Source organism: Kwoniella dendrophila, chromosome 7 (assembly GCF_036810415.1).
Source record: "Kwoniella dendrophila CBS 6074 chromosome 7, complete sequence".
NCBI lineage: Eukaryota > Fungi > Basidiomycota > Tremellomycetes > Tremellales > Cryptococcaceae > Kwoniella > Kwoniella dendrophila.
Window position 1 is genome coordinate 1,112,234 of NC_089482.1, and position 23,414 is coordinate 1,135,647.

General features: G+C 38.1%; 10 protein-coding genes and 1 non-coding gene across 11 annotated transcripts; 5 read left to right on the forward strand and 6 right to left on the reverse strand.

Annotated features, from left to right (window-relative positions):
* Nucleotides 1-672: 672 nt before the first annotated feature.
* On the reverse strand, nucleotides 673-1,966 carry L201_005619 (uncharacterized protein; the record flags this gene model as incomplete). Its single annotated transcript, XM_066221349.1, has 3 exons — nucleotides 673-775; nucleotides 888-1,258; nucleotides 1,352-1,966. 3 exons carry the CDS (start codon nucleotides 1,964-1,966, stop codon nucleotides 673-675), a joined length of 1,089 nt encoding a protein of 362 aa, XP_066077446.1.
* Nucleotides 1,967-2,435: 469 nt separating this feature from the next.
* Nucleotides 2,436-2,525, forward strand: L201_005620. Its single transcript has one exon. It is a non-coding gene; the product is annotated as a tRNA-Lys (tRNA).
* A 1,090-nt stretch (nucleotides 2,526-3,615) lies between these two features.
* L201_005621 (uncharacterized protein) lies at nucleotides 3,616-4,361 on the reverse strand (the record flags this gene model as incomplete). The annotated part of the gene is made up of 3 exons (XM_066221350.1): nucleotides 3,616-4,003; nucleotides 4,107-4,176; nucleotides 4,256-4,361. The coding sequence occupies 3 exons, from the start codon at nucleotides 4,359-4,361 to the stop codon at nucleotides 3,616-3,618; spliced, it is 564 nt and encodes a 187-aa protein (XP_066077447.1).
* Nucleotides 4,362-4,863: 502 nt separating this feature from the next.
* L201_005622 (uncharacterized protein) lies at nucleotides 4,864-5,364 on the reverse strand (the record flags this gene model as incomplete). The annotated part of the gene is made up of 3 exons (XM_066221351.1): nucleotides 4,864-4,935; nucleotides 5,015-5,222; nucleotides 5,315-5,364. The coding sequence occupies 3 exons, from the start codon at nucleotides 5,362-5,364 to the stop codon at nucleotides 4,864-4,866; spliced, it is 330 nt and encodes a 109-aa protein (XP_066077448.1).
* A 1,739-nt stretch (nucleotides 5,365-7,103) lies between these two features.
* L201_005623 (uncharacterized protein) lies at nucleotides 7,104-8,895 on the forward strand (the record flags this gene model as incomplete). The annotated part of the gene is made up of 5 exons (XM_066221352.1): nucleotides 7,104-7,289; nucleotides 7,353-7,434; nucleotides 7,493-7,901; nucleotides 7,971-8,583; nucleotides 8,683-8,895. 5 exons carry the CDS (start codon nucleotides 7,104-7,106, stop codon nucleotides 8,893-8,895), a joined length of 1,503 nt encoding a protein of 500 aa, XP_066077449.1.
* A 1,272-nt stretch (nucleotides 8,896-10,167) lies between these two features.
* On the forward strand, nucleotides 10,168-12,999 carry L201_005624 (ribonucleoside-diphosphate reductase, alpha subunit; the record flags this gene model as incomplete). The annotated part of the gene is made up of 4 exons (XM_066221353.1): nucleotides 10,168-10,210; nucleotides 10,280-10,413; nucleotides 10,551-10,991; nucleotides 11,047-12,999. The coding sequence occupies 4 exons, from the start codon at nucleotides 10,168-10,170 to the stop codon at nucleotides 12,997-12,999; spliced, it is 2,571 nt and encodes an 856-aa protein (XP_066077450.1).
* Nucleotides 13,000-13,390: 391 nt separating this feature from the next.
* Nucleotides 13,391-14,943, reverse strand: L201_005625 (uncharacterized protein; the record flags this gene model as incomplete). Its single annotated transcript, XM_066221354.1, has 4 exons — nucleotides 13,391-13,633; nucleotides 13,925-14,088; nucleotides 14,224-14,302; nucleotides 14,392-14,943. 4 exons carry the CDS (start codon nucleotides 14,941-14,943, stop codon nucleotides 13,391-13,393), a joined length of 1,038 nt encoding a protein of 345 aa, XP_066077451.1.
* Nucleotides 14,944-15,796: 853 nt separating this feature from the next.
* On the reverse strand, nucleotides 15,797-16,264 carry L201_005626 (uncharacterized protein; the record flags this gene model as incomplete). The annotated part of the gene is made up of 2 exons (XM_066221355.1): nucleotides 15,797-16,125; nucleotides 16,213-16,264. 2 exons carry the CDS (start codon nucleotides 16,262-16,264, stop codon nucleotides 15,797-15,799), a joined length of 381 nt encoding a protein of 126 aa, XP_066077452.1.
* A 914-nt stretch (nucleotides 16,265-17,178) lies between these two features.
* On the reverse strand, nucleotides 17,179-19,254 carry L201_005627 (uncharacterized protein; the record flags this gene model as incomplete). Its single annotated transcript, XM_066221356.1, has 5 exons — nucleotides 17,179-17,637; nucleotides 17,735-17,920; nucleotides 17,985-18,090; nucleotides 18,189-18,652; nucleotides 18,748-19,254. The coding sequence occupies 5 exons, from the start codon at nucleotides 19,252-19,254 to the stop codon at nucleotides 17,179-17,181; spliced, it is 1,722 nt and encodes a 573-aa protein (XP_066077453.1).
* A 563-nt stretch (nucleotides 19,255-19,817) lies between these two features.
* On the forward strand, nucleotides 19,818-21,849 carry L201_005628 (uncharacterized protein; the record flags this gene model as incomplete). Its single annotated transcript, XM_066221357.1, has 5 exons — nucleotides 19,818-19,880; nucleotides 19,946-19,961; nucleotides 20,044-20,109; nucleotides 20,181-20,669; nucleotides 20,741-21,849. The coding sequence occupies 5 exons, from the start codon at nucleotides 19,818-19,820 to the stop codon at nucleotides 21,847-21,849; spliced, it is 1,743 nt and encodes a 580-aa protein (XP_066077454.1).
* Nucleotides 21,850-22,636: 787 nt separating this feature from the next.
* On the forward strand, nucleotides 22,637-23,089 carry L201_005629 (uncharacterized protein; the record flags this gene model as incomplete). The annotated part of the gene is made up of 1 exon (XM_066221358.1): nucleotides 22,637-23,089. One exon carries the CDS (start codon nucleotides 22,637-22,639, stop codon nucleotides 23,087-23,089), a length of 453 nt encoding a protein of 150 aa, XP_066077455.1.
* Nucleotides 23,090-23,414: the final 325 nt, after the last annotated feature.

The following is a 23,414-nucleotide window of genomic DNA, read 5'->3' on the forward strand; positions in this document are numbered from 1 at the left end:
CCAACGATATGGGCTTCTGACGGTAAAATCGATCTGCAAGATATGCGAGCTGGTACTCCGCGTCGTTTGACTGAATCAACAGGACAGGGGAACTAGACCTATCGGGTCTCTTTGTACTCGTTGCCAAGCACCTCCTAGATCACAAGAAACAAGGATTCCCTCGAGAGCTAGAAGGAGTGCTGCTGACACTGAACACAACTGATCAAGTTCAACTTCCTCCTTGTCCTGCATCCCTTGATGTCGAGACAGATAACGGTCTGCCTGTAGTAAGTCGGAAAAGGATTCGTGGTTTGCTAGTGTTATGTTTTAATACTATAACAGGTATATCGTTCGGACTTACTTCCTACAGAAGAAGCTCAAAAATTTCTCGACGGTCGAAAGGAAGATATCCCAGAAATCGATATCAAGTCAAAGTCTGATCAGATTCGAAATGGCCTGACAGGTAATGAAAACCGGCTTTTCGGGTGCAAAAAGTATGAACAGCTGATGTAGTTGATGTACTTTGCAGTTACCGACGTTCTTATCTTACTTCTTCTTTACATACTTATGGTGGTTGCAATTCTACTATGTTTACAGTAAGTTTTCTGTGCGCCAGCCCATTAATTCTGTGACATTAACGATGTATTCAGATCGGTTTAAGCGTCGCTTCGTTGCGATCGATACCGATCTTAATCAGAAGATTCTGCCTACCCCTTGGCATGTATAACACCTTCCCACATCGAAACCGAATAGAAAATCGCTTTCTCGACCTGATCCACCGCATTTGTAACATGGTCTATACAATACAACACAATATGAATCAGCTCTTTTCCTTCTATAAGCTGGGTATCCCGTTCGAGTGAACCCTCACAACACTCAGATTGACCAACTGGACAGAGGGAACTTACCTTCCACCAATTCTCGGATCACCTGGACCTACAACGAGAGCTCCTGGTGGTACATAACCTGGACCACCTTGAATGAAGATCTGTTGACCCGGCGCAGCATATGGACCGTTCATCATATGGTGTTGGGGCGGGGGCGGCGGTCGATATGGAGTTTGTTGATGAGCATGATGACCTGGATACGAATTCCACGCACCAGGTGGAGGAGGTAAATGGCCATATTGATTGTGCTGCTGTGGTGGTTGATGTAATGCAGGCAAAGGTCTTTGGAAATTTGCTGAAAATGAAGTGGATGCATTCGCATCTGGTCTGGTTGAGTGTAGATAGGAGGTGGACAGTGCTGAGTTGTACGGTTTACCATATTTCTTCCAATCCTATGGTCATATGGTCAAATTAGCTGCCTTGTTGTACTATCCGGAAACGAGGATTAAAGCAATACGAGAAAGCTCTGTTTCAGTGTTACTCACAGCCTCATGCGGATTCGATGGATCATGAGCCTTGTAGCCTGTATTATTACACTTGTGACACCAGAATCCTCTTGGATACACTAATAATTGACCTTTCCATAATAACGGTCTACCCGGTGTAGGTATTTCTGTCGGCGAGAGATCTTGATTTTGCGGAGGATGACTAGGTGGAGGTGGTGGTCTTGATGGACCTGCTGCGTTATTGTTACTAATATCCTTGAGCGGGTTCTCTTTTGACGGCGGTGGACCAACGGGCGAGCTGAAGCCACCTGTATAGGATGTAGATGGTTGTCTGGGCGGTAATGACGGTGGTGGATTATAATGAGTTTGACCTGTTTGCTGAGAGCCTAATTCATGTTCTGGTCGTCTACCAAAACCTACACCAACACCAGTGATATTCTGCGTTAACCTATCTGGTAATGGAGGTGGACCAGAAAAATCCATTCGAGAAGGGCCTGCATCTAAACTAGTTTCACCGTGTGCAGAATGAGCGGCTGAAGGTGTATATGCTGGAGGTGGATCAAATGGATCTTCATCGTTCGGTACTGCTGTTGTGTTCGATGCTGCATTGTTTGTTGGAGGTGGGCCTGCTGGAGGTGCGAATGAGCTTGACATGGTGAGGTGGATCGATACAGTGTTTGACAGCTTTTCGCTTTGTTGGTAAATAGAGCAGCTGAATCACAATAAATGGGAACTTGTATATTTACGACTTGGCAATAAGTATATAGTGACGTTGTTGGTTACCGTCGGACATGTGCAACACCGCTTTAATAGCTTTATCTATCTATCTATTACGTTATCATGCGAGGCTCATAATTTGGGTGGCAAAAATCAGTCTTACCGCAAAACGATATAACGAGTAGTAGTGGTAGAACTAGTGGCAGAATATCTCGAAATATGATACCTACAGACTTTCAAACGTCAGGATAAATCCGTCAAGTCAGCTTTGACTCTGATTTTTCCCCTAAATGACCTGAAAAACCTCTATCTGTGAGGAACTACATGAAAAAACCAGGTTTTATACATGAAACTTTCTGTAAATTTTTTCTTCACATTGAGTTATCAAACCACTTAACATCAAACAGCCCTTGTAGCTCAATCGGCTAGAGCATTCGACTTTTAAGATCTTTAAGAGTCAATCGAAAGGCTGTGGGTTCGAGTCCCACCAAGGGCTTTAATTTTTTGTTGAGGGGTTGTCGAGATATGATTTTTTGAAGTCGAGGGGTTTTTTGGAAATTTCCCGGTTCTACGGTGGTAAAACGATGTTAGGTGAAATGTCTCACTGGCGCGCGCAGTCTGGCGGCATTGACCGGTGTGATGGATAGAGCTTTTTGATTCCGCTCAAATATTTAAGCGAGTAGCTTGCTTGTACTTGTACAACATCACATTTACCATACGCTACTAGCTACTATCACTGACTGAACATAGCTATTTCACAAAGATCTTAGATATTCAATCAACTATTTGATACAAAATTTGCCTAGCAATATCCTCAATGTCCAATTTCCTTTAGCCGCTCTGCAAAAATAGCTGGACAATGCAAGATCGTATACTGCTCTCCAAGAATCAACCGCGCAATCCACAATATATGAGAACCCAGGATAACATTTGGGATGTCTAAGTATGGTCGACTACTTTTCATACTTGTCGGAAACGTCATATACACTGAACAGAAGGTACCCGATGAAAGCCATCGGATCAAACTCTTTTCTTACCGAAGAATAAACTAACTTGATCGGCTTTGAGCCGTATCCTCATAAAGGTCAACTAAGGTGTGGACTAGCTTGAATCTATTAAAACTACATAAACATGCTGAATATAAACAGTAGCCGCCGGTGCTTAAATGAGGATGATGACTGTGAATAGGAGTTTCAGAGGGTAATGTATGATAGAAGTTATTATCGAGTAAGCTAAATAACCCCTCTCCATATGTCGGACTATTTAGTCTTATGGCTGATCGCTGATATCATTTGCAAGATCTCGTTTATCGCTGTTCTGACCGGTGGTTCCTGACGACCGGTTGCTCTACTCATTGTAGAATCATAGAAAAACTCGATGGTACCATCTTTCTCATAGCCGATTTCATCAACGATCAGTCTCTGCGATTTGGGCGAGTATAGCAAGGAATCTTCAACATTTGCATTCATGATGTATATACAGGTCATTCATAATGGATTTCACAATCGAGAACACATATTCTTATTAATTATCCTTTATCATTTCCAAATAACTTTTGAAATTTGGTGTCGTCGCATGGGTATTGCTTATTTAGCTTGGTGGTGTTGATCAACTGCAGCTCTGAAAGCGGCTTTGATAATTTTGATCCAATCGAGTTCCTTCATAATCTTGTCCAAGACCACTTCGGAATGCTTTGAGATCAAATCATTGAGATCAACGGTTGTATTAAGGATTCTTGAGGAATTACGACTACCGAAATTGCTAAGAGTGACATTGATCCAAAGGAACAATGTCATATTAATCGAGATGAAAGAAGCAAAAATAGTTCTACTTGTTTGTTGATCTGGATTCCATCGATCTTTTCTAAATTTAGGACAAATTGTACCGTGTGGTGAGACTGTAGGCTCATCAGTCAAAAAAATGGCTGCAGAAATCGATATGCCAATAAGGAAAATTACTGAAAATGTGTGTCGACTGAGAGATAAAAGGAATCAGAAATTGTACTTTACTAACATTATTCACAATCATCGCATAATCATAGTAATAGAGATACACTGCAAAACTTTAATGCACTTACGGTACGATTTCATCCCAACAAGAGTAAATGAAAGTGTTTGACATCATGCCAAGACCGAAAAGAACGCTCACTACAAGTTGTAGATTGGTGACCCAATCCAAAGTTACTGAATGACCGATAGATAAACTCTCTTGAATCGAAGAACTTACTAAGTGCGATCATATCTGTAGAAGAGGAATTGCCACTGACTGGCTTTGGATTCCATTCTCCGCAATCACACTCGCAACTTTTGTTTGTATATTCTTTGGAAGGCATCTTTGTCATATAAGTTGAGCAGATGTCTATGAGAAGAAGTAAGGAAAGTGAATGTAATGATGTGTAGAAGAAGTGGAAAATGTTTGAACGGAGAATCATTTATATAAAAAAGGTTATATGAGGAAAGGTCATGCGTACTGCACATGCTCATACGTGAGGGCAACTCCTCATACTACAACATCATACTAAGACATCATACGAATCCGCTATCAACAATTTGTGAATTGAGTTAAGAGTCCATCGTCTATGCAAGTGAACGTACGATCATACCAGATTGCGCTCAGAGTATGACAACCCGACAACGTAATTGGAAGGATGATTGTAAAAATAGTCTCCAAGGCTAGTATGCGTACCACTGTGATGGGAAATGTACTTTCATTACGACGACAAAAGGTTTCAAAGTCCGTATGCATACATGTCTTAGCTCGTAAAATGACGAATATAATCAACGATGGAACCTGTTATATTGTTCACTTATTTCATTGTCGGATTTGCCAAAATTTCAGAGTTCCCCTAATCCCAAAGCTTTCTCCTCTCCTTGTGAGATGTTGTTTGGTTCATCTCGGTTCATCACCTATCAGTAAGCATGAAGATATTTAGACATTTATCAGAATGGAAAGACATGAGCTGACGAGAAACACAAAGTTACTCACAGCAGCTAAGCATACAGTCCAAATAACTCTGTTCATCATCGCAGTCATAGCAATCAAAACTGTCATCCAGAACTTTTTATTCCAAAATGTATTTCTGAACGTTATCTCACTAGATGTAAAAGATGGACCATTTTGAGTGATAAGATGATAACCTTGTCCATCACCTAAAAATAATGTTATAATGGTTGTTGCGATGAAGGGTATAGCGCTAAAAGAGGTAATTGTGCGAAAAGATCACATTAAAATCAGCACATGATGTACGTTACATACGAGAGATGGGATTGCTGATATGCAACATACATTTGTTCATGGTGAAAGAATAGAATATAAGCTAATAAATCGATGATCATTGTAAAGCTACCTGTTATGATTGATGCAGAAAAACATTTCTCACATCAGCTCAAATTACTACAATGAGTATTTTTCGTGCGTTCGATACAATGTGTAAGAAGGAGTATATCAAATTCCATATAACACTTACAAAGATGGATGATCTCATGAAAATACAGGTCCTTCTTATACCAACAACGATAGAGAGATGGACCAGATTCCCCATAATATTGATATCCTGGTGGTTGTTCACCAATTTGTGGTGTGATTTCCTGGCGAATATATCAGCATACTGTCGATCTGACACAGGACGTATATTGATAGGACGACTCACTGTCATGTTGTCTAGATCTAAATGTACCTATGTTCTCTAATCTGATCGATGCGACGAATATATGAAGATAAGGAAAGGAAACATAAGAGAGATAAAGCGTTGTAAGGGTTGATTTGGAAGCATGTAGAGTCATAATTTTGAATCACGTAGAGTATAAGCCCCACCATATTCCTTTGATGTTGAGTTGATTGATTGTTTGATTGTGTGGACGATAAATTGAATTTTGATTGTAACTTTATTCCAATTCCGTTATGCGTTGTGTGTCCAAGCGTAGGCATCAACCTCAGCTCAGCTCATGAATATGTATTTATACGATGTTATCAATGCCCCGGTAGGCATCATTCATCTTCAGTGGTCCGTCTGTATTGTTGGTTCTCCATGTTCCTGCATACGATATTACAACTAGTTTGTACACAATCACATTTTGGTGATGGATCTATGGCGAGTTCCATATTAGGGATATGTCAAATTTATCCGGATCTGTCCATAGACGATGTCATCAGCAGAGTCCTCTCCACAGGAAACAACGCTTGATCAGAATATCTGAATCGCGGATCTATCGCATCTATCGTGAAGTCAAAGCGAAGGAAAGATAGTCATAAGAAATCAACACTATTGCTTACCTTTACACATAGCGTTCATCCCTCTTAAGCTTGTATGTATGAACGATTGAATCATCAGGAATTTCCAGAATATTTGGGTGATATCTTTATCTAGATCTATGGTTGATCGAGCTGCTCCATAGTATGATAGTATCAACATGAAGATAGAATTCCATCTAAGTTAATGTATAAGCGAATATTGACTATGGTCAGCATAGAATTCGATTTTGGAGATTAGATCATCGTTGATACGAAATAAGAAAAACTGGAACTAAATTGGAAGTATTGGAAGCATACCTTCGGAAAGTATCATATGAAAGAAAGAAAATTATATATGTAATTGACCAGAAACAAATCGTGTCGGATAGACCTGTCAAAATAGAATGAGTCGTCTGACTATTTCTTGCGTAACGCGTTAACGATAGGTCAAGAGGGACGTATTCTGCTTACCACCCAGAGAGTTGATAGTATCTCTTGATAATCGCGGTCTCATCAAGTCTATCCTGATCTTCATAAATCATCTACATGACTTAACTGTTATCAGACCATGTTGAGATAACATTAAATCCCAGACGAGAGAACCTTCTTCCTGAGCATCGCTCTGTTGACAGGTTTGCGGCGATATTATGGGGTCTCCACACCTTAGCGGAGTTAATGATAAACTCCATCACCATTTCTTGGCTAATGAAGGCATTCCGGTTTCTTGGCGGAGGTCACAATGTTGAGGTCAATTTGTCTCCAAGTTAATATTGTTGTATATGCAATCTGATTTCTCTATGGATAGAGATGATAATCGTATAACAGACTCGTAGCAGACGTGAACATGCCGCCTTATCTCTTCCCATTACCGACAACGTCTCTTCTCACCTTCTCCTCCCTTCTAACTGATCCATCAGGTTCTTACACTTCAGTGCTTTCGGAAGCTACAGCCGCGAGAACGAGGTTACAGCTAGCTCTCAAGGGTGTAGCGGATAACGAACCTGGCTCAAGTGCTTTAGCTGTTCTAGATGTAAGTCAGCTGTCATGATAGTACTTGAATTCATATCTGCTGAGCTGACTGTCTTGGATTCAGGCTGTTCAAGTATATCTACCCTATTTGAAAGGTATAATAGCTTGTCTGGATGCCGATGAATTGCTATTCAGAGGGGAACCTAGTGAGTAGAGTCTGTCCAGTTTCAACTATAATAGTAATAACCAATCTCGGCTGGTTAGATTTCCCTTGGACATCAGCTTTAACGCATTATACACTTTCATCACCAATACTACAATTACCATCCATACATTCTGAACATCTGTTTGTTCTACTTACATGGACATTATCATTATCAAATTATGCTTGTTCGATATTAGATTCTTTACCCATTTTTGAGATACAATCACAATCACAGTCTCAGAAAGGAGGTAGTATTCCATATATGTCAAATGAGGATGAAAAACGAACAACCGCAGGATTGAGTAGAGCTGTAGATTTATTATGTCAAGCTTCAGGATTATCAGAATATATAGCTGAAAATGTTGTATTACAATTGGAATCAATCAAAAAAACTTCAGGTGGTAGAATAGCAAATGGCAACAAATGGCCAATAGAATCTAATAGAGAGACATTTAAAGGTTTATCGATGTAAGTACCCATTCTATCTGCCCAAAGGAGATTCTACAAGGACATGTAGCTAATTCATCATGTTATTAGGATGTTCCTTGCAGATGCTCATTTAACAGCCATACGTAAACTACTGCTACCTGTACTACTACATACACTGTTCTCACCACCTGGACCACCATTACCTTCCAATCATCCATCAGCTTCACTATTAGCTAAATTATATCTACATGTCACTTCACTATATACATCTGCAAGAGCTCTATTAAAAGTCAATCAATCATCAAGTATATCGATAGATACCTCTTCTTCATCTACCAAGAAACTCTTTTCTAGGGATAAGCCTAGTGTGGGGATTGATTTAGATTCATCTAATGAAGGTGAAATGATACCTACATTAAAAAGATACTTGAAAAAAGAATCACTGTTATCAGCAGCACTATCAAATAAATGGTTAGGTATTGAATTAGGTGAAAATCAAAAATCGCAAAAAGTTGGTGAAGCTATTTCATATATAAAAGACTCTTTAATGAAATTAGAAGAAATGGAAAATTCAAAGATGAAAGATAAATTAAAAGGATTATCAATCACAAAAGGAAAAGAAAGAAAAAAAGAAGAAAGGAAAAATAGAAAATCAAGAATTGAAAGAGAAATTGATGATACGAGAGCTTGGTTAAGAGTTTATACTAAATTGAATGATACTGTGAGTCGTTACCTCTCAAATGTTTGATTCTCCCTGAGCTAGAAGTGGACAACCGAAATAAGCATACTGCCAACAATTATGCTTACATCATTTTGACAGGTCGCTTTTCAACCTATCCCACCTGTATCTTCCCTCATAGCACCATCAGGAAGACCTATATTTGGCTCTAAACCTTTTGTACCGCCGCAAAGCAAGTTCGAACCTGCACATAGATTACCAGGTCCGAATGGAGAGGATGAGGAAGATCAGGAAAAGCAGACGGGCAAGTCAGATGGAGATGGAGAATACGCTGGAAAGGGGAATTACTTCTGAGACTGAACATTTCCACCTTGGACCTGCAAGACCACATTAACCTGACATTTATTGTATCTATATTGAATGTTGTATGAACTAATGAATATGAAGAATAAACAATATCATAATGACCACTACAGCTCGCCTGATTCTGTGATTCACTGTTGACTGAAATACACTATCGCTGTGATCGGCCGACAGATTATAGCTCAAGACAGATGTTCCGTTTGTGCTGCACATCTTATCAGATAAGAGCTTCTACTTAACAGAGATATGGCAATTCAATTCCCGGCCGACATGAAATATGCGTACGATGCCAAGATCAATGTTTACATTCCATAAAATATTACAAGGCACCAGATAGTACACTCATCTGATGCATTTGAACATTATTTTCATCTCGAGTACTGTATACCAGATGATCAATCAAGAAACGCGTCTTCAGAAATGACGTTTCGCGTTTCGATTTGATTCTGATAACATTAGCAGAATAAGAACGCGTCGATAATATTTACACACTCTGTACCCGCTGAGAGTTAATAGTAATCTTACATTATTCATTCCTCATTCAGCCATCATGACGAAGGTCTGTAGAGTCTGGATCGGACCGATAGCATGTCGTCAATCCAACTCGACTACTACTGCCCTGATCCCAAATCATACCATTAAGAGTCCATTTGAACCTCCACTCTTTATGTATTGCTGAACAATCAAATCGGCCGACCCTTTTCTATTTACTGTAGTTTCGATGGAAGAGAGAGGAGGCGGGTCACGTTCAGGATAGAACGCGTTTAACATATTTTTTTACGCGTCCCATCGCGTTGATTCTGATTATATTGCCTGATACGCGTTGAACATTACTCTATATGAACATTACATAATCCATAATCAATCAAAAAAAGCTAACACAGACGCGATCAAAAAGTTGAGTATGGTGAAAGAAAAAAGATTATCAATAAAAAGGGGCGGGTGTCTCAACGCGATCACTCTAATGTTTCTCTTTCTTTCTTTCTTTCTACATCTTTTCTTCTTTCTCTTCTCATTACCAAAACCATATCCTGTATAAGATAAAGGCTAGTCCTATAAATTATCTACGACTACTAAGACGTTAACGAACACTGTAAGTGCATGTCTTCATTTGTCAGTCACCTTATTCACAAAGCTGACTAAGCCATATTTCCTTCATCGACGCGCTCAGATTATCAGTCAACTGCTTTCCATTTTAAACTGTATTTTCTCTTCTCTTCTTTCCTTTCACTTCTTACATAACATACACTTAATCTCGCCAAAATGGTGATGTGGATTTACAAACGAGATGGTCGAAAAGAGCCTGGTAAGTCAGCTTCAAATTCTGGACCGCCAGTTCCATAGAACGCTGATAGCTAATAATTCGTTTCAATAGTCGCTTTCGATAAAGTCACTGCCCGTATAAATAAACTTTCATACGGTCTTGATCCAAACTTCGTTGAACCTGCTGAAATTACCCAGAAAGTAATTGTCGGTATTCACGCTGGTATCACAACTGTTGAACTTGATGTGAGTAGTAGTTTGGCACTCTTTCACACCATTTTAACCTAGACTCATTCAATCTTCTCCATTGTTTCTCCTCGTCCCTCTCTTTATTATTTGTCGCTTTTGGGCCATTTACTGACGTTCTTGTTCCTTTTTTTTAGAACCTTGCCGCTGAAACCGCTGCATACTTAACGACCAAACATCCAGATTACGCTATTCTCGCCGCTAGAATCGCTATTTCAAACTTGCACAAAGAAACCAAAAAACACTTTTCATCCGTTATCCAAGATTTATACGAATGGGTTAACCCAAAAACCGGCAAACATGCTCCTATGATTGCTGATGATGTATACAAAATCGTTATGGATAACAAAGAAACTCTCGACTCGGCTATTATCTATGATCGAGATTTCGCCTACAATTACTTCGGTTTCAAAACCCTCGAAAGATCTTACCTCCTTAGAGTAAATGGTAAAATCGTAGAAAGACCTCAACACATGATCATGAGAGTCGCTGTTGGTATTCACGGTAATAACCTTGACAAAGTCATCGAAACCTACAACCTCATGTCTGAACGATACTTCACACATGCTTCTCCTACTGTAAGTCAGCTAGCGTTTACACAAATGCGTTACAATAGCTGACATACCCCCATAGCTCTTCAACTCCGGTACACCTCACGCTCAAATGTCATCTTGTTTCCTTGTTGCCATGAAAGATGACTCCATTGATGGTATTTACGATACCCTCAAAACTTGCGCTCAAATATCCAAAACCGCCGGTGGTATCGGTCTCCACATCCACAACATCCGAGCTAAAGGCGCTTACATCGCCGGTACCAACGGTTATTCAAACGGTATTGTCCCCATGCTTAGAGCTTATGATGCTACCGCTCGATACGTCGATCAAGGTGGTAACAAACGACCCGGTGCCTTCGCTATCTACCTAGAACCATGGCACGCCGATGTCTTCGATTTCCTTGATTTGAGAAAGAACCACGGTAAAGAAGAAGTTAGAGCTAGAGATCTTTTCTACGCTCTCTGGATCCCAGATCTTTTCATGAAAAGAGTTGAACAAGATGGTAACTGGACACTCATGTGTCCTTCAGAATGTCCAGGTCTTGCCGATGTTCACTCTGAAAAATTCGAAGAACTTTATGAAGGTTACGAAAAAGCCGGTAAAGGCCGAAAAACCATCAAAGCTCAAAAACTTTGGTTCGCTATTCTCGAAGCTCAAACTGAAACTGGTGGTCCATTCATCCTTTACAAAGATGCTGCCAACTCTAAATCCAATCAACAACACTTAGGTACTATCAAATCATCCAACTTGTGTACCGAAATTATCGAATACTCTGCTCCAGATGAAGTCGCTGTTTGTAACCTTGCATCCCTCGCTCTTCCCGCTTTCGTCGATCTCGAAAAGAGAACTTACGACTTCAAAAAACTCCATGAAATCGTCAAAGTTGTTACCAAGAACTTGGATCAAGTCATTGCCCGAAACTATTACCCTGTGCCAGAAGCTAGAAACTCCAACATGAGACACAGACCTGTAGGTTTAGGTGTACAAGGTCTTGCCGACGCTTTCATGGCTCTTCGAATGCCTTTCGATTCTCCTGCTGCTAGAGAGCTCAACATACAAATCTTCGAAACCATCTACCATGCTGCTTTAGAATCTTCATGTGAAATGGCTCAAGAACAAGGTAAATACCCATCGTACGAAGGTTCACCAATCTCTCAAGGTAAACTCCAACCTGATCTTTGGGGTAGAACACCAACCGATCTTTGGGATTGGACTGAACTCCGAGCCAACATTGCCAAACATGGTGTAAGAAACTCTTTGCTCGTTGCTCCTATGCCAACAGCCTCTACATCGCAAATTTTAGGTTGGAACGAATGTTTCGAACCGTACACATCAATGCTTTACGCTAGAAGAGTACTTTCAGGTGATTTCCAGGTTGTTTGTCCATGGTTACTACGAGACCTTATCAACCTTGGTTTATGGGATGATAACATGAAAAACCTCATCATTGCTGCTGGTGGATCAATCCAAAACATTCCCCAAATTCCAGCTGAATTAAAAGCTATTTACAAGACTGTTTGGGAAATTTCACAAAAAGCTGTTATTGATTTAGCTGCCGATCGAGGAGCATTCATCGATCAATCTCAATCATTGAACATTCACTTAGCCAATCCATCATTCTCACAATTAACTTCAATGCACTTCTACGGATGGAAACGAGGATTAAAGACTGGTGCTTATTATTTAAGAACCAAACCATCAGCAAATGCAATTCAATTTACAATCGATGCAGCGACATTGAAACAAGCTAAATCACAAGCTGCTGAAAGTAAAAATACCTCTTCAGCTCCATCGGCTGAAAGTTTAGTAGCACCAATGAGACAAGTTAAAATTGCTACAACAGCATCATCAGTACCAACACCACAAATTCCAATAGAATCAAAATCAGATTCAAGATCAGATTCACCAAAACCAAGTGAAGAAGAAGAAATTACATATGAAGAAGCTAAAAGACGTGCTGAAGAAAGAGCTGAAGCCGCTTTACAATGTTCAATTGAAAATAAAGATGCTTGTTTAATGTGTTCTGGATAGATAGTCATGTCATGTTATGATCCTGGTGGTTGGTTCATCTTGTTTTTTTTTCTTTTTGGTTATTTTTTTCTCTTAGACTATTTTTGATGTTGTAATTCATGTTTCTTATTCATTATACTTTTATATATTATATTTATATCTCTATACAGTTTTTTGCATGCTCGATTATGTGATTATGTGATAAATCATTGATGATACATTATTACAACTATTTGACAGATATGTTTCTACTCTAATTACGCCTTGTACTGGATTAACTGAAAAAGCAATCCTTTCTCCCTTTTTTCTATCCAACTGAACTCATCAATACCCACTTTCTGTAATGATTGATTTTGGTTTAAGTTGTCAACCGCTGTTATGTTTCACTTCTTGAAAAAAAGAGATCATTTGTCTAAATATGATTGATGTCGATTGATAGCAGTATAAAGAGAATGCTGCTTAACAGCAATAAAAACCATGAATTGAAGATTCCATATATATTTCTTGAACTACTACCAGAATTAATTTTCTGATTTGTGGATGTCGAAACACTACCATTTGAAGCAGCATACTGAACACCTAGTTCATTCAATGCACCTGATCTAGATGATTTGCCTGATTGGTCGAATAAACAATCTAATTCATTTACCCCTTGCTAGATAATGATGAAAGGGGGAATGTCGTCAACTTCATTCCGATACGTTTTATTTGGTTTGGCAGAGCAAAAAGAGGGAAAACATAGTGTTGGCAGGAGAAGGAGAGTGACGAGAAGGGATGAGAAAAGACCTGGAAAATCTGATTCTGTTTGGGAAGAGGATGATCGAGAAGGGGAACAAACGCTGAGGTGAGGAACGAGAGATGAGGACGGAGCGAAAAAGGGGAAACGGAACGTATACTGTAGAGGAAGCTTCGCATACTATGATCTCAAAGAGTAATCATAACTTACCATCTCATACATTGCACCAAACCAGAACCATCTTTCAACCCAATTAACAGATTTCATATATGCAGTTGTAATATCCATAAATCTTTGTACTTCAATATATGTAGCTTGCCCATCATATTCACCCGTTTTTGAATTGTATACTGAGAAATTTTGTGTTGCATATTCTGAAAAAAAAAATAATAATAATAAACAGGTCAAACATCGGTTAGCGGAATTGGGTATATAAGGTACATGAAGACATATATCTTTTTTTCGTTTGAAATTTATGAGTAATTGGTCATCAGATAGATTTTACTTACCTGTAACCCACACAGGTAAATTATATGTATTATGATAATATTGTATATGTTCTATAAAATTTTGAGGAACTAAATCGTACTATATTCATCCCAAATAAACAGGTCAAACAAGGCTCAAATCGAAAAGATTGACCCAACAAAAACAATCCAATAGATCTCTACACTTACCCAATGTAAAGCTAAGAAATCCGGATTACAACCACCTTGACAAGCATCATACCATTCCTTCATCCATTGTTTACCTGCTTCACCTGATGTGACGGATGGAGAACCTAATCTATATCCTTGATATTTTAAAGGTTCTAAAATTTGTTTCCAAATTATAGCAGCTTGATATGGTGTACATTTAGATTGTTGTGGATGATCAGGTTCATTAAATCCTAATATATCTCTTTTACGTGTTAAAGGTACATTAGAAAAATTGTTATATAATGCTTGCTGAAAAGGTTTAATATAATCATCTGTACATCCCCATAACATTGGTATAAATGGAAATGGTATATCCCAAATTTTACTTGAATTCTTTTCTGGTATAATTGGATCAGGTCCCCATGTATAATATGATGATATTATCGTACCAGGTGAAGTAAATCCTCCCATTGGTACCCATAATTGATTTGGCCATGCTAATCCAGGTCCATCTAAATTATCGTTGAGCGCTAAGGTGTATTGACAGTTAGATATTAGGAAGACGATGGTACTGAATGAAGAATAGATCATCGCTTTTGACGATTAGATTATTCCGGTAAAGATTCTCAGTTGTATCGATAACTTTTATATCATTTTTGATATGATTTAGCACACCGTTTGGAAAACGAAAATCTCAATTTGTTATGATGAAAAGACCTGAAAGTGAATTTGCTATACAGATTAATTTGACGTAACATGTAGAGCATATATACTTTGTAAAGCACCCTCTAGAATGAGTTTTCTCGAAGCCAATGGGGAATTATGAAATGACATGCTGAAGCGTGAGTAGGTGTTGAAGCTATCCGGAGCTATAAATAAAAAGAACAATAGCTGTTTTAGTAATTTGATTTTGAGATAAGGGTGAGCTAATCTGTATTTCAGGACTGAATAACACATCTATATAGTGTGATTCCGTATATCGTATATGTTTGATCCGATACATGAGAAACAAAAAACAAAAGCAAATAATAATGCTTTATTCACGATCAAACCAAGGAATATATATTTAATCGTTGTCCTCAAAGTGATCATCGTCTATCAAGTGTTAACGTACGTTTTGTGTAGGGAGCGGCAAATTCCGCTACCCTATTCCGAAGTGATCGGAAATCAGAGATAGAGAGAGAGCCTGAATGTGACCGGTGAGCAACTATACAAATGCATACAACAACACATAATCTACCTTGAATAGTCTGTAACGGGGGTTTCTTGATTATAGCTGATTTTCCAGTCTCTCCACTATATAAACAGGCAGATAATTCTCTACATTGAGACCTTCATTACTTCCATAAATCCAAAAACTAACTCCCTGCTTCACTGATTGGAAAAATACTTTTTCTCATCGATTATTCCTGAACCAAGAAATCCTTTTCTCGTAATAATTCTACTATTGACCAGCTGAGATAGCTCTACCCATACCTAGCTGATCATCTCTTTGTCTTTTTTGTACCATTTTTTCTTGATTTAATTGATTAATAGACCAAGGTTGTAAATTACCTTCAGATCTTCTTCTTAATTCACCACCTAAAATACAAACCATTCTTCTTGCTTCATCAACTAATTCTTCTAAAGGTTGAACTAAATCTGTTGATATACAAGTACCACCTAAATCAAAATCTTCTGATTGTATTCTTGCATTATCTAAATTATTCATACGTTCATTTAATAATAATAACCATTGTGTATGAGCTGTTGATATATCTGGTTGAGAGAATGCTATGATATATTTAGGTAAGTTTTAAACGGATAATTAGCTCATTAATCATAATGACTATATTATTTTCCCTTTATTATGATACTCACGAGCAAAATCAGTTTGTCCTTCTCGTACAAGTAATGTTGAAGTAGCTGGCATTTTGACCTTCTTGTTTTTGTTTGTATTTGTCGTTCCCTTGATGTGTGAATTAATTGTACTAAATTATGATTACTGCCTTGATGCTACTCTTTATCGATTGACTGTTCTTTGTTGTTATTGTCCTTGTTTATTGCTGGATTGCTGATGATTTCTGTTTTCATTTTCGTGGGAATAAGTTGGAGTATTTATAGGTATCTGTCTCCTTTTTGATCGTGTGACTTGAACTCTTAGCATAACTGGAGAATCCTTTTAAGTCAAAGGATGTATGGTAAATCCTTTCTCGTTCTTCTTTCGGGACGATAAAAAGCCGGAGGATCTGCTGATATCAGATCAGGAGAAGACCTCTTTGGGGAGAGTTAAGAGTAAAGGAAGTAATTAGTCTGGAACCCTCTCTATCTTATCCAATTCTTCCGCAAATAGCCTTGTTTAGTCCGAGACGATCAAAGGATGTCAAAGCTATTGGTGATAGCTCTTATGAGCAGAAGGTTCGTTACACCTCTTGATAAGATATCGTATTTCAGCCTGGTTAAAATCGTAATATCGGTTAACTAGTCATGAACAGGATTTTTGTTTCTCTGTTATTTATCTCTTTATCAGTTCGAATCGTAATACAGCGGTCTTTGGGGATTACCGAGACTGACAGTTGATTCTTTCATGAAATCGGGTTATCAGCAAGAATATTGAGACTGGTGAAAGTATGATCGGGTATATTATCCATGCAATATAAAGAAAGAAAAACGAAACAAGAGATCAAGTAGAAAAAGATATGAATATATGAATAATAAGAATCGAAGAATGATAGAAAAAGAATCTTCCCTTATGAAGACCCGAGATTGATCTATATCTTTGACCAATCCAAAAATATAGCTGACAAGAATCAAAATAAGATAGACGAAGTGTTATTTCGTTATGAATTAAGCTTCAGACTTTCTCTTCTTTTTTTTATCTTTTTTCTCTTCTTTACTTTCTTTTTCAGATTTATCCTTCTTTTCTTTCTTTTCCTTTTTAGATTTCTTTTCCTCTTTTGTTATCTCATCATCTTCTTTAATATCTATATCCATAGCTTCAGATTTTCTTTTTTCTTTTTTATCTTTCTTTTCCTTTTTATCCTTTTTATCTTTCTTATCTTTTTTAGATGGTGTTGAAGTTGCAATAGGTAAACCTCCAGCAATAGCAGCTAATTCAGGATCTAAAGGTTCATTTTTCTTTGATTTTTGATCTTTTTCAATTTGTTTAACAGCATCTTTAATATCATCTTCTTTTACATCACCTTCTTCATCATCATCTTCATCTTCATCATCACCTAAATCAGCTGCAATCGCTGTTAATGCTTTTTGAATTGCATCTGCATTCTTTGATACTGGTGCACCGGTCTATACACATGAATAAAATTTTAGATATATCAGCTTCTTTGTCTTACAGCGGTTGACCGATATCATGTATAGTTTCGACATTCTCCCCAAAACTCACCTCAAAGAAGTTCAATCTTTCTTCTACTTGAGCTCGTAAAGCTTCACCGAATTTGTTGGTTGGTACATCAGAGAAACAATCAATTCTACATGCTATTGAACATTTGTTGGCTAAGAATCTAGAAATTCTTCCCTTGTGTTTGGTACCGGCACGACCAATAAATGTTGAGTGGTAAATGAGACCGTACTGAAAGGGACTGATCGTTAGTTCGACGTTCTTTCGAAGCTTCACAGCTAATAATTCGACTTACTTTAGGTGTATTACCTTTTGTCTTTAATGCTCTGAAAAGAGCTTTTTCAGCACCAAGAATTTGAACGGTTGAGGCAGGGTATTTGGCAAGGTTGGTGAGGGAACCGCTATTAGGTGGGAGTATATGGATCAGCTCGGATATTCAGCGGTCAAAACGATTAAGAACTGGGTGTAATGGGCAAAGAAAAAGGGAGCACAAACTTACGCATGAGAAATCAATCTAGCAGCAATAGTTTCACCGATCAAAGCAGATAAATTTGGAGCTACAACATTCATTTTTTCAATTAAATATCTTCTTAAAGATTTTCTATATTCAGCTAATTTAACAACTCTTTCAGCGAAATTTGAAATGTTGATTAAATCAATTTCATTTATATCTGAACCCATTGAAGCTCTTGCGGCATCTAAAACATTTCTTGCTCGAGTTTCATCATCATCTAAAATAGTTTGCATTTCTTCTAAAAAATCTTCAGTAATTTTTGTTCTATCTCCAATTAAAACAGCCAATAAAGCATATTGATGTGCATCAGGAACTAATTTATATAATTCTGGGAAATGCCATCCATACCATTCTCTAACTCTCATTGAAAATGTATTTAAATCTTTATCTAATTGATCACTTAATGAAATTGCTTGAATAATCATATTATCAGATCGGTTGACATTGAACTATTAAGCATTTTAGGGTAAGTATTCGTATACACAATAAAATGACGATCATGATCAAGAAGGAGATAGCTCAAATAGAAAGACCATATACACACCTTTACTTTCCCTCTAGAATAAGAATGACCTAAACCTAATTGAGCTATAGCTACATCACCTTTTTGCATACCACCTTTAATTAAAATCTTTTCTTGATGTAATCTAATACCTCTAATTAATTCTAAAGCTCTTTCTGAAGTATCACATGGGATATTCAATTCACCTTGAATAGCACCTGCTAACCCTCTTTCAGTTACACCTAATAAAATACCTGATTGTTTTTTATTTGATTTACCACTTGTACTAGGTACGATTAAATTTAATAAATTCTTTAAATGATCATTAAGTATACCTTCAGAAACATCATTAGCATTTTCTAAAGCTTGTGCAGCTGAAGTAAAAGGTAAAAAAGATTGTAATTCAATCATTCTTGAAAAAATTGATAAATCATTAATTGAATCTTGTAAATGTTTTGATTTAGCTGCAATTTCTTCTTGCATATTTACACTGAATAATGCATATCCTGATGCTCCTTCGAAAAGGACATGAGTGAGTGAGCCGGACATGGCGAAGAAGTGAATTTGTTGGGTTACGTCGAATTAAGTAGAAGTTTAGATTTGAGATCTCCCCTTTTTTATGGTCTTTTAGCGGATGATCTGGCTGGTTGCTAAAGCAAGAGTTCTATCTAAGATGACTATAAGCAAGCAGCTTTTTTGTGATAAGACTAGGTTTATTCAATATATTCCTAGAAGGTGATCTATAGATGTAGAGACGATGTAACCTTGTGCAGCCAGCAAAGAGGAGCAAAGATAAATTTCTGAACTTGAAAACGAAAATCTCCATTTTCCTTAATTCATCCATGCCTATAAGAAGGATAGACACTTGAAAACGTGGATTTGCTTCCGTTGACTGTGATCGGCGAGTCCCGATCTTTTCACTTAATTTCAATAATCTTCAGCGTGTCGTCAGACCCCACTGAGTTCGATTCGATCCTTCCTCCACTTTATATGTCCATTTTTGAATCGTTCAACTCTCTTTATTTCGATCAAAGTGTTCTTCTTCACAGATCAGAAAATTGGCCTTTTCTTATCAAAAGCTGTCAACATTACAAGAGTAGCTACAGAACAAAATGGCTAGTCAAGCAAATCATGGTCATAAGGCAAAGCCACTGCCGCCAGTTTCACTAACTTTTGTGAGTAGCAAGTATAGCACAACCACTTTGTGGATGAGCTGACATTTGGGTGGGTTATATAATAGCTTGGTACTAGTAGTGGTAAGTATGGCTTCATCGAATGCTTCATCGGCTTTTCCATCTGGGTAACCCGCATGGCTGACCTTTACCGATGTTTATTTAGGTGGTGGACCGATCTTGAGTCGGAACTGCTCTTCTCTAGCTGTTGACTTTGGAAATGAGACATGGTGTAAGCTGCTTCTCATATAGCTCAATGTTTTTAGCGATAAAATCTAATCAGACTTTTACACTGCCGATTAGTATTCGATAGTGCTGATGGTACTTTAATGCGACTTCATCAGTCTTCAGTACGAATAGCTAATATATCTCGAATATTCATAACACATATGCATGCAGATCATACATTAGGATTGGTAGCGATAATGATGACGATAATGAGTGGAGTTGGAGTTAAACCAGGAGAAAATGAAAAATTAGCTGAACTAGGTAAAAAGAAAAAAGCAACATTTCATATATATGGTCCAGCCGGAATAAGAAAAATGGTTAGAACAATACTGAAGATTACTTCAATCAATTTAGCAGGTGTTTTTGCTGTACATGAAATCCTAGAACAAGGAGAAGAGTCTTCAGTACATTGTGAAGAAGAAGATCTACATGCCAACGAAGCTGTAGGGATAGATTTCATAGCAAATGACAATGGTGTTTGGGAAAATATACTGGAACAAGGTAATAGTACAGGAAAAGGATCAAAAGGCTGGAGTGTAAAAGCTGGTCCGATACATCATAGAGGTAAGCCCTATTTGCCTCAGATAGATCTTTTTATAGAAATCTATGTTGCTTATGCGTCTCCCTCAAATCAGTTCCATCGCTTGGTTATGTCTTAGAAGAACCTACGCCACGATTACAGCTTGATACCTCTACCCTTATTCCCTTACTTCAGTCGAATGCAGAAGCACTCGCCAATCTCGATCCACCTATCAAACACCCCTTGTCCCTTCTCTCCCACCTCACTTCCCTTCCCCCACCTCCGCCATACACACTTCCAACGGGTGACGTGATAAATCCTCCACAGCCATCTGGTGTATCTCGTAGAAAGCTGGTGATTTTTGGTGATTGTTCGGGTGGCACAGAGAACTCAACCTTTCGGAAGATGTGTGAAGATGCTAGTTTGTTAGTTCACGAATGTACGAATGGACATATACCGCATAACGTGCAACGAGGAGATAAAGGTATGAAGATACGTAAACAAGATTTGGAACCTAGTTTAGAGGAGAAAAGAGATAGAATGTTTTTCCATAAACCCGGACAGAAGAAGCCACATGAAAATGGTCATTCACATTTCCATCATTCATACGTGGACCAAAAAGCTATAGATGATGAAAAGAGATTAGAAGTCCAGAAAAAAGCATTATCAAGAGGACATTCTACACCCGAAGAAGTGGGAAATTTCGCTAAATCAATAAAAGCTAAAAGAGTGATCATCAATCATTTCTCAGCCATGTTTCCCTCACCACATTACCCTTCGTCTGAACCTTTTCCTTCTATACTATCACCAATTTCACCTTATCCTTATCCTTCACCACATACACAAACAGGACATGGATATGAGCATTACGCAGAACCTCGACCTTTAACTAAAGGAGAGTTACATACTAGATTAATCATGCAATCTTTAGCTGATCAAATAACACATATATGGTCACCATCCATAGAAAAAGATGAATCTGGAAAATCGAGAATGGCTATTCCAGCAAGAGATTTTATGACTATCAGAATACCATCACATGATTTATCGGAACAGGAGGCAGAAGAAATCAAAAAATACAAAGAAGAAGTGGATCAAGTCAATAAATCTTGGAAGGATCATGGCGGTATTTGGTTACCCAAAGAAACAGGTAAAATATGGTTGGGTGTGAATCCTCCACCTATATCAACTGAAGAAGGTACCCATATCAGGTTTGAAGAGTAACGAAATTACATATCTTACCTCTCATAGCTTGTTACAACATGCAGCATGGTTGGGCATAAAGATCGCTAAACTCGTGAAAGAAGGTCATCCACCTATGTAACAAAGGTTCGAGCAATAGACTCATACTATCAAGGTACAGCCTATACTTCGATAAGCGCATTCGAAATCCATTTTCCCTTTCTTGAGACTTCTGAACAAAGGATACGAAAAACATCATTCCTTCGCGTCTTCTTAGTGACGATTTTTCGAGACTTTCCTTTGAAATGTTCAAACTTTTTGGAACCCTCTCTAAATATGCGAATCGACTTTTGCCTAAATCGTTTGATTCCGCTATTGCATATAAGCTTGAAGATATTCGAAAGTACCTTGTTGTGAGTTTTTAATATTTTTTATTTTCAGAACAGTCTACATCCTTACTTCCAACTCAGTCATAATGTCGACCTCAACCAACGTATACCGTTATGATCCGTATGAACGTCCTACAGTCTATGCCTCGATCTTTTTGGACACCTATACTCATGAGAAGCGTTCAGAGTTAAGTGCATCTCTATTCCGCTATGCTGGATACACTCAAGCCAACTCGGAAGATCATGCGAAATTTGAGGACTTTAGTAAAAGATGTAAAACTGCTACTATCAGTCTTCGAGATGAATTCCTTGATGGGACTACTCATTTTTTATATAAGGATGACAGGTTTCAAAAGGACTTGAGCAAAAGACTGTCTTCCATATTCAATGATACCGATAAGGAGATGGGATTTCAATATAAGGTGATACAACCCAAAAACATGAAGGAAATTAGAGGACATATGGGTGCTACGATGTTGAGGGACTTGGATTTATACAACAATCCTATGAATAGGGTAATCACCATCAAACCACAGTCACGTCTATCAAGTTTAATCAGTAAAATGACTCCAGGTAAAAATTCTAATGATGATCGTAATGAAATATACTACTGTCAAAATGTTTTCAACCCTGATAGACACAAGACCAAAGCCGAAGATCTGAAAACATTACAGCGATTCATTGAGGGTCCTTACTCAGATTACATGCACAACTTGAAGCTTGATCATCCACCGATGGATGCTATTGGGACATTAGCTAGAGATAATCATTGGAATATAGCTGAATCTAATTTATCTAGATCAACAATTGATCAACTTCATTTTCTCTATGAAGGTCATGTAAGACCCCGTGAGCCTGAAGCTGAAGAGGAAGAGGAAGAGGAAGAGGAATAGGCAAAGTAGACTATTACTGCATAATGTTGTTTTTAGTTGATCTTGCATAATCCAGTATTGCGGGTGGCGAAATATCCAAAAGCTATGACTCGTCACCTTTATGATTCTCAGTATATGCATTATGTATTTAAGACCAGCCCCATAAATATCTCCTCCTTTGAAGCTATGAGGCGAACGATATTCCCAAATCAGAGGACTAGACTGAGCAAATCTTCTTCCAACTGCCAGTACTGACGGATTGCATCAGCGAGAAGAGTCTTCACCCTTTGATACACGTAGAAGGCGTTTGAAGGAGAGTAGACAATAGGTTGTAAAGAGAGTCGAC